The sequence below is a fragment of the Chiloscyllium punctatum genome, chromosome 34 (genome assembly GCF_047496795.1).
Source record: "Chiloscyllium punctatum isolate Juve2018m chromosome 34, sChiPun1.3, whole genome shotgun sequence".
NCBI lineage: Eukaryota > Metazoa > Chordata > Chondrichthyes > Orectolobiformes > Hemiscylliidae > Chiloscyllium > Chiloscyllium punctatum.
In genome coordinates, this window is record NC_092772.1 from 50,398,224 (window position 1) to 50,415,339 (window position 17,116).

At 53.8% G+C, this 17,116-nt stretch overlaps 1 protein-coding gene across 1 annotated transcript in view; it reads right to left on the reverse strand.

Annotated features, from left to right (window-relative positions):
• Positions 1-200: 200 nt before the first annotated feature.
• LOC140458944 (alpha-tectorin) overlaps positions 201-17,116 on the reverse strand; it is a 35,425-nt gene continuing 18,509 nt past the window's right edge. Inside the window, exons 4-7 of the mRNA XM_072553678.1 lie at positions 10,022-10,159; positions 6,995-7,154; positions 4,700-5,109; positions 201-839 (exon numbers count right to left, since the gene is read on the reverse strand). Of these exons, the coding sequence (XP_072409779.1) occupies positions 201-839; positions 4,700-5,109; positions 6,995-7,154; positions 10,022-10,159 (1,347 nt within the window). The remainder of the gene's footprint in view (positions 840-4,699; positions 5,110-6,994; positions 7,155-10,021; positions 10,160-17,116) is intronic.

Consider the following 17,116-nt stretch of genomic DNA (forward strand, 5'->3'; position numbering starts at 1 on the left):
CCCATAGTGTCCAGGGATGTGCAGGTTAGGGTGGATTGGCCATGGGTAATTGTCCCATAGTGCCCAGGGATGTGCAGGTTAGGGTGGGTCATTCGTGGGAAATGCTGGGATAAGGTTGGACAGTGGGGTTGGGTGCATGCCCTTGGGAGGGTCAGTGTGGACTTGTTGGGCTGAATGACTTACTTCTTCACTGTGGGGACTCAATGATTGTATGAACTTTTAGCCTTTAAACCTTGTGAAGTTGGTTTGACATACAGTGGGGACTTACCACACAGTCCTGGCCCCCTCCATTCGAATGCGGACACTCCTTGAAGGCGGCATCTTGCTGCATAGGTGCTGATTGCTTGGCACAGGATTGGCATGGCACCTCCTGAAGCACAGAGATCTAAGACACAGCTCTGGATGAAATCCTGTGCTGGCAGTGCAGTGTGGCAGATATTGAATGCACTGTCCACCCTGTCGATGAGGCCACAGTAATTCTGGCCACTGTACAGCCTGGATTGGTCTGGGGTACAGAGCTCACACTGCTGGCTGCACTGGTCCTGACACATCTCATCACCATCATAAACCCTCCAACCTCTTCCAAACTCCACCTCGGAGCTGACAACTGTGCCATTGGGCAGTTGGAACTCATCGGCCAGCTCAGCGTTCATGTTCCCACAGAGTCCACAGGTCGCACTGTGGAAACTGGCCGGAAGGGAGATGGTGGCACGGCTTGAACCATCAAACTGTACTTTGAGACCGAACTCCGTGCTCACGATGACCATAAATCCACTCATGTAAACACGGATCTGACCCCCTCCGATAACAATCGGGACCGAGACTCTAATCCCATTCAACTGTGAATGGAAGCAATCGCAGCATTATTCCCAAACTAATCCCACTGCTCCTGCTCTCACCCTATAGCCCTGTATCAATCCCCAAACTAATCCAACTGCCCCAAATTCTCCCCTCATAGCTTTGTATTGATCCCAAACTAATCCCACTGTCCCATGCTCTCCCCATAGCTCTGTATCAATCCCCAAACTAATCCCACTGTTCCCACTCTCTCCCCATAGCCCTGTATCAATTCCCAAACTAATCTCCCCCGCCCCGGATGCACTCCCCATAGCCCTGTATCAATCCCCAAACTAATCCCACTGCCCCGTGCTCTCCCCATAGCCCTGTATCAATCCCCAAACTAATCCCACTGCCCCGTGCTCTCCCCATAGCCCTGTATCAATCCCCAAACTAATCCCACTGCCCCGTGCTCTCCCCATAGCCCTGTATCAATCCCCAAACTAATCCCACTGCCCCGTGCTCTCCCCATAGCCCTGTATCAATCCCCAAATTAATCCCACTGCCCCGTGCTCTCCCCATAGTTCTGTATTAATCCCAAACTAATCTCACTGCCCTGTGCGCACTCCCTATTGCCATGTATCATTCCCCAAACTAATCCCACTTCCCACGTTCTCTCCTCACAGCCTTGTATCAATCCTCAAACTAATCCTACTGCCCCGCTCTTTCCCCATAGACCTGTATCAATCCCCAAACTAATCCCACTGCCCCGTGCTCTCCCCATAGCCCTGTATCAATCCCCAAACTAATCCCACTGCCCCGTGCTCTCCCCATAGCCCTGTATCAATCCTTAAACTAATCCCACTGCACCACTCTCTCCCGCGTAGACCTGCATCAATCCCCAAACTAATCCCACTGCCCCTGCTCTCTCCCCATAGCCCTGTATTGATCCCAAACCAATCCCACTGCCCCACGCTCTCCCCATACCCCTGTATCAGTCCCCAAACTAATCCCATTGCCCTGCTCTCTCCCCATAGCCCTGTATCAATCCCCAAACTAATCCCATTGCCCCTGCTCTCTCCCGCATAGACCTGTATCAATCCCCAAACTAATCCCACTGCCCCACGCTCTCCCGCATAGTCCTGTATTGATCCCAAACTAATCCCACTGTCCCCACTCTCTCCATTTAGCACTGTATCAATCCCCAAACTAATCCCACTGCCCCATCTCTCTCCCCATAGCCCTGTATCAATCCCCAAACTAATCCCACTGCCCCATCTCTCTCCCCATAGCCCTGTATCAATCCCCAAACTAATCCCACTGCCCCATCTCTCTCCCCATAGCCCTGTATCAATCCCCAAACTAATCCCACTGCTCCACATTCTCCCCTCATAGCTCTGTACTGATCCCAAACTAATCCCACTGCCCCCACTCTCTCCACTTAGCACTGTATCAATCCCCAAACTAATCCCACTGTTCCCACTCTCTCCCCAGAGCCCTGTATCAATCCCAAACTAATCCCATTCCCCCTGCTCTCTCCCCATAGCCCTGTATCAATCCCAAACTAATTAGATTAGATTACTTACAGTGTAGAAACAGGCCCTTCGGCCCAACAAGTCCACACCGACCCGCCGAAGCGCAACCCACCCATTCCCCTACATTTACCCCTTTACCTAACACTACAGGCAATTTAGCATGGCCAATTCACCTGACCTGCACGTCTTTGGACTGTGGGAGGAAACCGGAGCACCCGGAGGAAACCCACGCAGACACGGGGAGAACGTGCAAACTCCACAAGTCAGTCACCCGAGTCGGGAATTGAACCCGGGTCCCTGGCGCTGTGAGGCAGCAGTGCTAACCACTGTGCCACCGTGCCACTGCTCTCTCCCCATAGCCCTGTATCAATCCCAAACTAATCCCATTGCCCCTGCTCTCTCCCCAGAGCCCTGTATCAATCCCAAACTAATCCCATTGCCCCTGCTCTCTCCCCAGAGCCCTGTATCAATCCCCAAACTAATCCCATTGCCCCTGCTCTCTCCCCATAGCCCTGTATCAATCCCAAACTAATCCCATTGCCCCTGCTCTCTCCCCATAGCCCTGTATCAATCCCAAACTAATCCCATTGCCCCTGCTCTCTCCCCAGAGCCCTGTATCAATCCCAAACTAATCCCATTGCCCCTGCTCTCTCCCCATAGCCCTGTATCAATCCCAAACTAATCCCATTGCCCCTACTCTCTCCCCATAGCCCTGTATCAATCCCAAACTAATCCCATTGCCCCTGCTCTCTCCCCATAGCCCTGTATCAATCCCAAACTAATCCCATTGCCCCTGCTCTCTCCCCATAGCCCTGTATCAATCCCAAACTAATCCCATTGCCCCTGCTCTCTCCCCATAGCCCTGTATCAATCCCAAACTAATCCCACTGCCCCCACTCTCTCCCCAGAGCCCTGTATCAATCCCCAAACTAATCCCACTGCCCCACTCTCTCCCCATAGCCCTGTAACAATCCCCAAACTAATCCCACTGCCCCATCTCTCTCCCCATAGCCCTGTATCAATCCCAAACTAATCCCACTGCCCCATCTCTCTCCCCATAGCCCTGTATCAATCCCAAACTAATCCCACTGCCCCATCTCTCTCCCCATAGCCCTGTATCAATCCCCAAATTAATCCCACTGCCCCACATTCTCCCCTCATAGCTCTGTATTAATCCCCAAACTAATCTCACTGCCCTGTGCGCACTCCCTATTGCCATGTATCATTCCCCAAACTAATCCCACTTCCCACGTTCTCTCCTCATAGCCTTGTATCAATCCTGAAACTAATCCCACTGCCCCGCTCTTTCCCCATAGACCTGTATCAATCCCCAAACTAATCCCACTGCACTGTACTCTCCCCATAGCCCTGTGTCAATCCCCAAACTAATCCCACTGCACTGTACTCTCTCCCCATAGCTCTGTGTTGATCCCAAACCAATCCCACTGCCCCATGCTCTCTCCCCATAGCCCTGTGTCAATCCCCAAACTAATCCCACTGCACTGTACTCTCTCCCCATAGCTCTGTGTTGATCCCAAACCAATCTCACTGCCCCGTGCTCTCCCCATAGCCCTGTATCAATCCTCAAACTAATCCCACTGCCCCACGTTCTCTCCTCAAAACTCTGTATCAATCCCCAAACTAATCCCACTGCACCACGTCCTCTCCCCATATCTCTGTACTGATCCCAAACTAATCCCACTGTCCCAGCCCTCTCTCCATAGCCCTGTATAAATCCCCAAACTAATCTCACTGTCCCACGCGGTCTCCCCATTGCCCTATATCAATCCCCAAACTAATCCCACTGCCCCACAGTCTCTCCTAATAGCTCTGCATTGATCCCAAACTAATCCCACTGTCCCTGCGCACTCCTGATAGCCCTGTATCAATCCCCAAATTAATCCCACTGCCCCTGCTCTCTCCCCATAGCCCTGTATCAATCCCCAAACTAACCCACTGCCCCGCTCTTTCCCCACAGCCCTGTATCAATCCCCAAATTAATCCCACTGTCCCTGCGCACTCTCCATAGCCCTGTATCAATCCCCAAACTAATCCCACTGCCCTGCTCTCTCCCCACAGCCCTGTATCAATCCCCAAATTAATCCCACTGTCCCTGCGCACTCTCCATAGCCCTGTATCAATCCCCAAACTAATCCCACTGCCCTGCTCTCTCCCCACAGCCCTGTATCAATCCCCAAATTAATCCCACTGTCCCACTCTTGTCATTGTCCTTTGTTCAAATTCCTATCAATGAATGATATGCTGCTCAGAAGTTTGTGGTAAAGTTTTACATCTGGATCTTTACATCAGAAATGCAAGTTGTACTGAAAAGCCAGGCAGAACGTGCCACCCAGTGATCCCAGCTTCCTCATGGTCCCTGTACTTACCAGGATATGATGGGTCGTTCCTTTGATCAAGGTGATCTCCGTGTTGTAGATAAACAGACGGATTAGTCTGAGCCAGGACACCGCTGTGTTCCCACGGTTCTCGTTCTTTGCCTCCACTCTGAAAGAAGGTAAACTTCTGTTCCTCTGACACACCTCAGACAGGACATAGGTGCAGGTGCCTTGAAAATGGAACAGCTTCCCATCAAAGGTTTGGTAATGGGGGTCCCCGAAGATGGTGCAGGTCTGAACAGAAGCTGGCTTGCAGATGTAAAAGGAGTGTGATGAGAGACAGAACTCGTATGGAGCACATGGTTTATGCTCACAGACCAGAGAGCTGTTGCTGTTGCATTTACATTTTGTTTCACAACTCGAGTTCGTCCAGAAGCTATCATCCTGCCGGATATATCTCCCTGGAAAAAGGATGTTGAATTGTCAGGGATAAGCAGTCAGTCAATCACCTAACCCCTTACCCCAGCTACCGATTTGAGAGATATTTGACATCTGCACAGCAACAGGCAGGTATTAAATCGGAATAAAATGGAGAATAATGTTAGAAAAGATTGCTTTAAAGGCAGTTTATATGATTGTGCACAAAAATACTGTTGACTTAGATGCACAATTTAAGGTAAATGAGTAAGACTTAATTGTCATTTGTGATGATGCTGCTCCTTTAACAAGGAGATGTTATCCTGGTTTTCTTTCAGGGTGTTGTAGATGTATAGATTTTGTTGCATCCAGTTATTATGGGGTTTAGGGCCAATTTAGTGACAGCTAATAGATACTGCCTCATGCAAGTTTCCAAGTTCCAAGTTTTTTAAAAAAAGCATTTGAACTATGAAGGGGAGTGGGCAGTTCTCCCAGCTCAGCTTTGGATTGGTTTTCACAGTCTGGCTGCTCAGAGCTGCTGGTCAGATCGCTGGGATTTCAAAAGAAACAGTTACATGGAAAAAAGGTGTTCCGTGCCTAATTGCTCTTCCATCTATCTCTCTCCTGCAAGATCCTATATTTAATTTCACCTTTTTTTTGCCAAGGGGTCTTTATGGAGACTGTTGCAGGAATTTGGAACTGCATCATTAATTTGGGATAGTCTGACGAGTTTCGGAAAGGTTAAGTTATTTTGTAATCTATTCCCTTTTGTTAGTGTTTCATTCGTTATTCTGTAAATAAATTCTGTTTTGTTTAAAATTGAGGGGTTTTGATCAGCTGCATCAGTCCTGGAATATCCATCTCACACCTGCTCAAAACAACAAGCAAAGTTAGGGTCAGGGCTGCCTTCTTGAAATGTTTGGAGGGGATCTGACCTGGTCCATAACACACTGACATGGCTGCAAGTTGACTATGATTAGGAGCTGAATATCCAAGGGCATTCTGAATTTGGGAAGATAGGCTAAAAGGAAAGCACCTGGGGACTCTCCTGATAATGACTGACATCTGCACGTGAGTGAGGATCTCAATCAAAGGGCCAAGAGGTAGGACCGGTTTGGGTAGGGTTGTGAAACAGCAGGGTGGAAGCTAACATTGATGGGAGTTGTTTATGGAATAACATATGGTAGTTTGAACAAGGTCTTGGGTCATAAACCATGGAAACAGGCCCTTTGGCCTATCCAGTCCGTGCCGACCCTAGTCCCCAAACTAACCCAGACCCCCCGCCTGCTCCTGTCCCATCTCCCTCCAAACCTTTCCTGTCCACGTCCTTACCCAAATGTCTTTTAAATGTTGTAACTGTACCCACATCCACCACTTTCTCAGAAAGGTCATTCCACACATGAACCACCCCCTCGATAAAAAAAAACTTTCTCTTATGTCTTTTTTAAATCTCTCTCCTCTCATGTTAAAACCTTGCTTCTGAGTCTTGAAATTCCCCCATCCTAGGGAAAAGACACCCGCCATTCACCCTATCTATACCCTCTCATTATTTTATAAACCTCTATAAGATCACCTCTCAACCTACTATGTTCCAGGGAAAAAAGTCCCAGCCTATCCAGCCTTTCTGTATAACTCAAACCCTCCTATTCCCAGCAACATCCTGATAAATCTCTTCTGAACCCTCCCCAGTTTAATAATATTCTTCCTATAACAGGGCGACCAGAAGTGGACACAGTTCTCCAGAATAGACCTCACCAACATCCTGTACAACCTCAACATAATGTCCCAACTCCTACACAAAGGTCTAAGCAATGGCATGCTAAATGGTGTGTAGTAATAATAGGGGACTACAATTAGGATACAGACCGTCTAAAATTTGTCAACCAGCATGATTGACAATTGGGTTTAATCTTTTGGTGCAGTAAGTACCATTGAAGATGCAGCCTTCCAGCACACTGAACGTATCTGTTCTGAATACCCAACGTCCTGGTTCTTGCACGTTGCTTGTGGACTCAATGTTGACGATGTCTGTAGTTTGTGAGCCTGGAATGCTGAAGTAATGAGTAGATCCTCCACTGTTAAAACCGGCCTGTGAAAGGAACAGGAAATGGATCCGTAAATTCTTCAAAAGTTTATGCTGCAGCTTTATAGAGCTCTAGATAGGCCATATTTGCATCCAGCTGTGGTCAGCACACTCCCAGCACGATGTGGATACTTTGGAAAGGGTATAGAAAAGATTTACCAGGATGTTGCCTGGTATGGGGGATTTTAACAATGAAGAAAATTTACGGAGTCATACAGCACAGAAACAGACCCTTCGGCCCAACCAGTCCGTGCTGACCCTAGTCCCCAAACTAACCCAGTCCCCAGCTGCCTGCTCCTGGTCCATCTCCCTCCAACCCTTTCCTGTCCATGTCCTTATCCAAATGTATTTTTAATGTTGTAACTGTCCCCACACTCCCCACTTTCTCAGGAAGTCCATTCCACACACGAACCACCCTCTGGGGAAAACAGTTGCCCTTCATGCCATTTTTAAATCTCTCTCCTCTCTCCTTAAACATGTGTCCCCTCATCTTAAAATCCCCTATCCTAGAGAAACAAATAACTACCATCAACCCCATCTACACCTCTCCTTATTTTATAAACTTCGACGGTTAGATATACTGTGTTTGTTTTCACTGGAACACAGGAGGTTGATGGGTGACCTGATAGAAGTTTATAAGATTGTGAATGGCATGGATAGTGTGGGAAATATGAGGAAATTTCCCAGGGTGGAGGGGTCAGTTACCAGGGGACACAGGTTCTAGATGCAGGGAGGGGAGGTGTTTAAAAGAGAGGTATGAGGCAGGGTTTTCACACAAAGGGTGGTTAGTGCCTGGAACGCACTGCCAGTGGAGGGGGTGGAAGCAGACGCAACAGTAGCATTTACCTGGATGGATACAAGAAGGGAATAGAGGGATACAGATTCTATAAGTAAAGGCAGTTTTAATATGGAAGGGCAAAATATGTCAGCCCAGGCTTTGAGGGCTGAAGGGCCTGTTCCTGTGCTGTTTGTTCTTTGTTCTTGGTTACACTTAGATGGTTAGCCTAACTCTAACTACCACTTAGAGTGTACCTTGTTGGATTGATTAAACTCTTAAAGATTTTGTTTTTTTTCATTCTCGGGGTTTGGGCTTCAATGGCTGGCCCAGTATTTATTTCCTATCATTAAGTGCTAAAGCGAGCTGATTGCTGATCACAAGTAGCTGCTGGAAAAAACCTACCTGACCCATTGACCTCCTTTAAAAGGAGGTGATCTAGTGGCTTAAAGACCCAGGTCATCCTCTGGGCTTACCACCCAGAGACAGGAAACCTTGTTCAGTGCTGCCTATTCCTGGTCTGGCCCATAGTCATGACATTCCAGTCATACCTGGCCTCTGAAATTGTCTAATCAACCATTTCAACGTATCAACCATCAGAAAGTCAAAAAAAAAGAATAAAACAAAACTCTACAAGATGCCCTGCAGAAACTCACCAAGGACCCTCAGGCAGCACCTTCCAAACCCACAGCCACTTCCATCTAGAAGGACAAGGGGCAGCAGGTACATGGGAACACCACCCCCTGCAATTTCCCCTCCGAGCCCCTCACCATCCCGACTTGGAAATCTATCGGCCATTCCTTCCTGGGTCAGAATCCTGGGATTCCCTCCCTCAGGAACATTGTGGGTCTACCCTCCAGCACATGGACTGCAGTGGGTCAGGGAGGCAGCTCATCCCCACCTTCTCATGGGGGGCAACTAAGGACGGGGCAATAAATACTGGGCTCAGCCAGTGAGCCCCCACATCCTCTGAATGATTTATTTTTAAAATGTGTACACTGTTTTGATGGTGACTAACTGTGTTTTGTAAATAATTTCTAAGTGACCTGTTCAGGGATGTCATCTACCCTTCCAAGATGGCAGCAGAGTAGTCCTCTTCAGAGTCGCTTGCTCAGTCCATTTAATTTCTTTTTTTCTTGCCTTTTTTTCTTTGTGCCTTGCTTTTTCCTTCTTTTCTCTCAACAATGTCCTGAATTTCTGGCCTCAGTGTGGACCCAGTTGGCGATCTCACGGCCCACAGGGGCATAATTTCAGCTTGGTGTCTTGGTCTGGCATGACGGTATCTCTGCGGCCCAGTGTTGCATCATCTTGGCCTGACCTGGTGATCCCTTGGTGGCCTGGGTGTAGCATTCTCCTGGCCCAGCATGGTCTCAGTGCGGACGTCTGGCCAAGAGATGACTCCTCATGACTCCTCACGTCTACCCCATGAGATGTGGGGTAGGGGAATGGGTCTGGGTGGATTGCTGTTTGGAGGGTCAGTGTGGACTTGTTGGGCCGAAGGGCCTGTTTCCATACTGTAGGGAATCTAATCTAATTACTGCTCCAAACATTTGAGAAAATCCACTTCAACACTCAAAAAAGGAGCAGCTCTTACAGCCACAAACTTTGCCTCTCCTCCAGTGAATCCACTTTGCAATGACACATCCATGGGTACAGATGGAGCTTCAACAGAGGTAGGTATGAGCCAGTTTGGAGAAGATTTGTAGCTCAGGTTGAGGTTCTGAATGTAAGTTTGCTAGCTAAGTGGAAGGAGAAAGTGAGGACTGCAGATGCTGGAGATCAGAGCTGAAAATGTGTTGCTGGAAAAGCACAGGTCAGGCAGCATCCAAGGAGCAGGAGAATCGACGTTTTGGGCATCAGCCCTTCTTCCCGAAACGTCGATTCTCCTGTTCCTTGGATGCTGCCTGACCTGCTGCGCTTTTCCTGCAACACATTTTTAGCTAAGTGAAAGGTTTGTTTTCAGAAGATAGGGACACTACCATTGGGCCTCCGACTGTACTGAGTACTGGTCGTGTGGTAGGTCCATCAGTGGGATTCGAACCCCATGATATGAGGCTGAACATTGAATGGGAAGGGGCTATACTGCCCCCATGCTTACCTGAGCTGCAGTCCCACCCAATCCAGTGTCAGCATTCCCACCACTCGCAGTACCCGTTGTCCATTCAATATTCCCGTAGTTTAATATAATGAAGGATTGTCGTTCATTTGTGATGAGTACGGTCTGGAAACTGTTCACCTGGAGTATTGGGAGACATGGAGGTCGGGACAGATTAAACTCTTTAAACAAACCATTCTCCCATCACATAGTCTCTACCCCCCAACCCCTAATACAGCTCGGTGATACCCTAGAGTTACACACAGACAATCGCCCCTCATTCCGAATTTCAACATGTGGGTGGATCTGGGAGTGTCACTGCAGCCCTCTGTTCGAACTCTCTCTCTCTCTCACACACACCCCACCTCTCCTCAACCCCGCCTCTCTATCCTCCACCTCCCCGTCACTTTCTCTTTCTCTGTTATTTTGTCTCTCCCCATCTCTCTCTGTCTCTCACCCCCCTCTCTCTCTCTCTCTCTCTGTCTCTCTCTCTGTCTCTCTCTCTCTGTCTCTCTCTCTGTCTCTCTCTCTCTCTCTCTCTCTCTCTCTCTGTCTTTCTCTCTCTCTCCGCCTGTCTCCCCTTTTCCCTCTCACTCTCTGACTCCCAGATGTCAGGAGAGAGATGAACTGCTTGGTGTTAGCCCTGCCTTGTTTGACAAGACACAATATGTTGTGTCTGGGGGCAGGTGTGTGTCTGGGGGTGGGTGGGTGCGTGTGTGCCTGGGCTGGGTGCGAGTCTGGAGCGTGGGTGCGAGTCTGGGGTGGAGTGTATCTGGGGGTGGGAGTGTGTCTGGGGTGGGTGGGAGGGAGTCTGGGTGGGAGTGAGCCTGGGGGTGGTAGGGAGTCTGGGGGTGTGTGAGAGTCTGGGGGTGTGAGAGTCTGGGGGTGGGAGGGAGTCTGGGTGGGAGTGAGTCTGGGGGTGTGTGTGAGTCTGGGGGTGGGAGTCTGGGGATGGGAGGGAGTCTGGGGGTGTGTGTGAGTCTGGGGGTGTGTGAGAGTCTGGGGGTGGGAGGGAGTCTGGGTGGGAGTGAGTCTGGGGGTGTGTGTGAGTCTGGGGGTGGGAGTGTGTCTGGGGGTGTGTGTGAGTCTGGGGGTGGGAGTGTGTCTGGGGGTGGGAGTGTGTCTGGGGGTGGGAGTGAGTCTGGGGGTGGGAGTGAGTCTGGGGGTGTGTGTGAGTCTGGGGGTGGGAGTGTGTCTGGGGGTGTGTGTGAGTCTGGGGGTGGGAGGGAGTCTGGGGGTGGGAGGGAGTCTGGGTGGGAGTGAGTCTGGGGGTGTGTGTGAGTCTGGGGGTGTGTGTGAGTCTGGGGGTGGGAGGGAGTCTGGGGGTGGGAGGGAGTCTGGGGGTGTGTGGGAGTCTGGGGGTGTGTGTGAGTCTGGGGGTGGGAGGGAGTCTGGGGGTGGGAGGGAGTCTGGGGGTGGGAGGGAGTCTGGGGGTGTGTGGGAGTCTGGGGGGGTGTGTGAGTCTGGGGGTGGGAGGGAGTCTGGGTGGGAGTGAGTCTGGGGGTGTGTGTGAGTCTGGGGGTGTGTGTGAGTCTGGGGGTGGGAGGGAGTCTGGGGGTGTGTGGGAGTCTGGGGCTGTGTGTGAGTCTGGGGGGGTGTGTGAGTCTGGGGGTGGGAGGGAGTCTGGGGGTGGGAGGGAGTCTGGGGGTGGGAGGGAGTCTGGGGGTGTGTGGGAGTCTGGGGGGGTGTGTGAGTCTGGGGGTGGGAGTGAGTCTGGGGGTGGGAGGGAGTCTGGGGGTGGGAGGGAGTCTGGGGGTGTGTGGTAGTCTGGGGGTGGGAGTGTGTCTGGGGGTGTGTGTGAGTCTGGGGGTGTGTGTGAGTCTGGGGGTGGGAGTGTGTCTGGGGGTGGGAGTGTGTCTGGGGGTGGGAGTGTGTCTGGGGGTGTGTGTGAGTCTGGGTGTGTGTGTGAGTCTGGGGGTGGGAGTGTGTCTGGGGGTGTGTGTGAGTCTGGGGGGGTGTGTGAGTCTGGGGGTGGGAGTGTGTCTGGGGGTGTGTGTGTGTCTGGGGGTGGGAGGGAGTCTGGGGGTGGGAGGGCGTCTGGGGGGGTGTGTGAGTCTGGGGGGGTGTGTGAGTCTGGGGGTGGGAGTGAGTCTGGGGGTGGGAGTGTGTCTGGGGGTGGGAGTGTGTCTGGGGGTGGGAGTGTGTCTGGGGGTGGGAGTGTGTCTGGGTGTGTGTGAGTCTGGGGGTGGGAGTGTGTCTGGGGGTGGGAGGGAGTCTGGGGGTGGGAGTGTGTCTGGGGGTGGGAGTGTGTCTGGGGGTGTGTGTGAGTCTGGGGATGGGAGTGTGTCTGGGGGTGGGAGTGTGTCTGGGGGTGGGAGGGAGTCTGGGGGTGGGAGGGAGTCTGGGGGGGTGTGTGAGTCTGGGGGTGAGAGGGAGTCTGGGGGTGTGTGTGAGTTTGGGGGTGGGAGTGTGTCTCGGGCTGTGTGTGAGTCTGGGGGTGGGAGGGAGTCTGGGTGGGAGTGAGTCTGGGGGTGTGTGTGAGTCTGGGGGTGGGAGGGAGTCTGGGGGTGGGAGGGAGTCTGGGGGTGTGTGGGAGTCTGGGGGTGTGTGGGAGTCTGGGGGTGTGTGTGAGTCTAGGGGTGGGAGGGAGTCTGGGGGTGGGAGGGAGTCTGGGGGTGTGTGGGAGTCTGGGGGGGTGTGTGAGTCTGGGGGTGGGAGTGAGTCTGGGGGTGGGAGGGAGTCTGGGGGTGTGTGGGAGTCTGGGGGGGTGTGTGAGTCTGGGGGTGGGAGGGAGTCTGGGGGTGTGTGGTAGTCTGGGGGTGGGAGTGTGTCTGAGGGTGTGTGTGAGTCTGGGGGTGTGTGTGAGTCTGGGGGTGGGAGTGTGTCTGGGGGTGGGAGTGTGTCTGGGGGTGGGAGTGTGTCTGGGGGTGTGTGTGAGTCTGGGGGTGTGTGAGTCTGGGGGTGTGTGTGAGTCTGGGGGTGGGAGTGTGTCTGGGGGTGTGTGTTAGTCTGGGGGTGGGAGTGTGTCTGGGGGTGTGTGTGAGTCTGGGGGTGTGTGTGAGTCTGGGGGTGGGAGTGTGTCTGGGGGTGTGTGTGAGTCTGGGGGTGTGTGAGTCTGGGGGTGGGAGTGTGTCTGGGGGTGGGAGGGAGTCTGGGGGGGTGTGTGAGTCTGGGGGTGGGAGTGAGTCTGGGGGTGGGAGTGAGTCTGGGGGTGGGAGTGAGTCTGGGGGTGGGAGTGTGTCTGGGGGTAGGAGTGTGTCTGGGGGTGGGTGTGTGTCTGGGGGTGGGAGTGTGTCTGGGGGTGGGAGTGTGTCTGGGGGTGTGTGAGTCTGGGGGTGTGTGTGAGTCTGGGGGTGGGAGGGAGTCTGGGGGTGGGAGTGTGTCTGGGGGTGGGAGTGTGTCTGGGGGTGGGAGTGTGTCTGGGTGTGTGTGTGAGTCTGGGGGTGGGAGTGTGTCTGGGGGTATGAGTGAGTCTGGGGGTGGGAGTGAGTCTGGGGGTGGGAGGGAGTCTGGGGGTGGGAGGGAGTCTGGGGGTGGGAGGGAGTCTGGGGGTGTGTGTGAGTCTGGGGGGGTGTGTGAGTCTGGGGGTGGGAGGGAGTCTGGGGGTGTGTGTGAGTCTGGGGGTGGGAGTGTGTCTGGGGGTGGGAGTGAGTCTGGGGGTGGGAGTGTGTCTGGGGGTGTGTGTGAGTCTGGGGGTGTGTGTGAGTCTGGGGGTGTGTGTGAGTCTGGGGGTGTGTGAGAGTCTGGGGGTGTGTGTGAGTCTGGGGGTGGGAGTGTGTCTGGGGGTGGGAGTGTGTCTGGGGGTGGGAGTGTGTCTGGGGGTGTGTGTGAGTCTGGGGGTGGGAGTGTGTCTGGGGGTGGGAGTGTGTCTGGGGGTGGGAGTGTGTCTGGGGGTGGGAGGGAGTATGGGGGTGGGAGGGAGTTTGGGGGTGTGTGTGAGTCTGGGGGTGGGAGTGTGTCTGGGGGTGTGTGTGAGTCTGGGGGTGTGTGTGTGTCTGGGGGTGGGAGTGTGTCTGGGGGTGGGAGGGAGTCTGGGGGTGGGAGGGAGTCTGAGGGTGGGAGGGAGTCTGGGGGTGGGAGGGAGTCTGGGGGTGTGTGTGAGTCTGGGGGTGGGAGTGTGTCTGGGGGTGGGAGTGTGTCTGGGGGTGGGAGTGTGTCTGGGGGTGTGTGTGAGTCTGGGGGTGAGAGTGTGTCTGGGGGTGAGAGTGTGTCTGGGGGTGGGAGAGTGTCTGGGGGTTTGTGAGAGTCTGGGGCTGTGTGTGAGTCTGGGGGTGGGAGTGTGTCTGGGGGTGGGAGTGTGTCTGGGGGTGGGAGTGTGTCTGGGGGTGGGAGTGTGTCTGGGGGTGTGTGTGAGTCTGGGGGTGTGTGTGAGTCTGGGGGTGGGTGTGAGTCTGGGGGTGGGAGTGTGTCTGGGGGTGGGAGTGTGTCTGGGGGTGTGTGTGAGTCTGGGGGTGGGAGTGTGTCTGGGGGTGGGAGTGTGTCTGGGGGTGGGAGTGTGTCTGGGGGTGTGTGTGAGTCTGGGGGTGGGAGGGAGTCTGGGGTGGGAGTGTGTCTGGGGGTGGGAGTGTGTCTGGGGGTGGGAGTGTGTCTGGGGGTGGGAGGGAGTCTGGGGGTGTGTGTGAGTCTGGGGTGGGAGTGTGTCTGGGGGTGGGAGTGTGTCTGGGGGTGGGAGTGTGTCTGGGGTGGGAGTGTGTCTGGGGGTGGGAGTGTGTCTGGGGGTGGGAGTGTGTCTGGGGGTGGGAGTGTGTCTGGGGGTGTGTGTGAGTCTGGGAGTGTGTGTGAGTCTGGGGGTGTGTGTGAGTCTGGGGTGGGAGTGTGTCTGGGGTGGGAGTGTGTCTGGGGGTGGGAGTGTGTCTGGGGGTGGGAGTGTGTCTGGGGGTGTGTGTGAGTCTGGTGGTGGGAGTGTGTCTGGGGGTGTGTGTGAGTCTGGGGTGGGAGTGTGTCTGGGGGTGGGAGTGTGTCTGGGGGTGGGTGTGAGTCTGGGGGTGTGTGTGAGTCTGGGGGTGGGAGTGTGTCTGGGGGTGGGAGTGTGTCTGGGGGTGTGTGTGAGTCTGGGGGTGGGAGTGTGTCTGGGGGTGGGAGTGTGTCTGGGGGTGGGAGTGTGTCTGGGGGTGTGTGTGAGTCTGGGGGTGGGAGGGAGTCTGGGGTGGGAGTGTGTCTGGGGGTGGGAGTGTGTCTGGGGGTGGGAGTGTGTCTGGGGGTGTGTGTGAGTCTGGGGTGGGAGTGTGTCTGGGGGTGGGAGTGTGTCTGGGGGTGGGAGTGTGTCTGGGGTGGGAGTGTGTCTGGGGGTGGGAGTGTGTCTGGGGGTGGGAGTGTGTCTGGGGGTGGGAGTGTGTCTGGGGGTGTGTGTGAGTCTGGGGGTGTGTGTGAGTCTGGGGGTGTGTGTGAGTCTGGGGTGGGAGTGTGTCTGGGGTGGGAGTGTGTCTGGGGGTGGGAGTGTGTCTGGGGGTGGGAGTGTGTCTGGGGGTGTGTGTGAGTCTGGTGGTGGGAGTGTGTCTGGGGGTGTGTGTGAGTCTGGGGTGGGAGTGTGTCTGGGGGTGGGAGTGTGTCTGGGGGTGGGTGTGAGTCTGGGGGTGTGTGTGAGTCTGGGGGTGGGAGTGTGTCTGGGGGTGAGAGTGTGTCTGGGGGTGAGAGTGTGTCTGGGGGTGGGAGTGTGTCTGGGGGTGGGAGTGTGTCTGGGGGTGGGAGTGAGTCTGGGGGTGTGTGTGAGTCTGGGGGTGTGTGTGAGTCTGGGGGTGTGTGTGAGTCTGGGGGTGGGAGTGTGTCTGGGGGTGTGTGTGAGTCTGGGGCTGTGTGTGAGTCTGGGGTGGGAGTGTGTCTGGGGTGGGAGTGTGTCTGGGGGTGGGAGTGAGTCTGGGGGTGTGTGTGAGTCTGGGGGTGTGTGTGAGTCTGGGGGTGGGTGTGAGTCTGGGGGTGGGAGTGTGTCTGGGGGTGGGAGTGTGTCTGGGGGTGGGAGTGTGTCTGGGGGTGTGTGTGAGTCTGGGGGTGTGTGTGAGTCTGGGGGTGTGTGTGAGTCTGGGGTGGGAATGTGTCTGGGGGTGGGAGTGAGTCTGGGGGTGTGTGTGAGTCTGGGGGTGTGTGTGAGTCTGGGGGTGGGAGGGAGTCTGGGGTGGGAGTGTGTCTGGGGGTGGGAGTGTGTCTGGGGGTGTGTGTGAGTCTGGGGGTGTGTGTGAGTCTGGGGGTCAGAGTGGGGGCTTACGCTGTCCTGTATGTTGGTTTGTCGAGATGAGGAGGGTTCTATTCCAATCCTGAGATCCAGATGCAGATCCAATCCCAGTTGTTGGACTGGGCGCTGAAAATCTGAAAGTGTGTATAACCCCAGTGTCAGTGTGTGTGAGATTTGAACTCCAATGTCAGTGTGTGTGTGTGTGTGAGAGAGAGATGTTCGCCCCAGTGTCTGTGTGCATATGTGCGCGTGTGCATGTCTGATTTTAATCCCAGTGTCAGTGTGTGTGTGATTTTAACCTGTGTGTGTGTGTTTGTGTGATTTTATCCCCAGTGTCAGTGTGTGCGTGTGATTTGAATCCCAGTGTCTGTGTGTGTGTGTGTGTGTTTGTGTGATTTTAATCCCAGTGTCAGTGTGTGTGATTTGAACTCCAGTGTCTGTGTGTGTGTGTGTGTGTGTCTGTCTGTGTGTGAGTGTGTGAGAGAGATTTTAGCCCCAGTGTCTGTGTGCATGTGTGCGCGTGTGCGTGTGTGAATTGAACCCCAGTGTCAGTGTGTGTGTGATTTTAACCCCAGTGACAGTGTGTGTGTGATTTTAACCCCAGTGTAAGTGTGTGTGTGATTTTAATCCCAGCGTCAATGTGTGCGTGATTTTAATCCCAGTGTCAGTGTGTGCGTGATTTTAATTCCAGTGTCAAAGTGCGAGAGATTTTACTCCCAGCATCAGTGTGTGCGTGATTTTAACCTGTGTGTGTGTGTGTGTTTGTGATTTTATCCCCAGTGTCAGTGTGTGCGTGATTTTAACCTCTGTGTGTGTGTGTGTTTGTGATTTTATCCCCAGTGTCAGTGTGTGCGTGTGATTTGAATCCCAGTGTCTGTGTGTGTGTGATTTTACTCCCAGCATCAGTGTGTGCGTGATTTTAACCTGTGCGTGTGTGTGTGTGTGTGTGTGTGTGAGATTTTAGCCCCAGTGTCTGTGTGCATGTGTGCGCG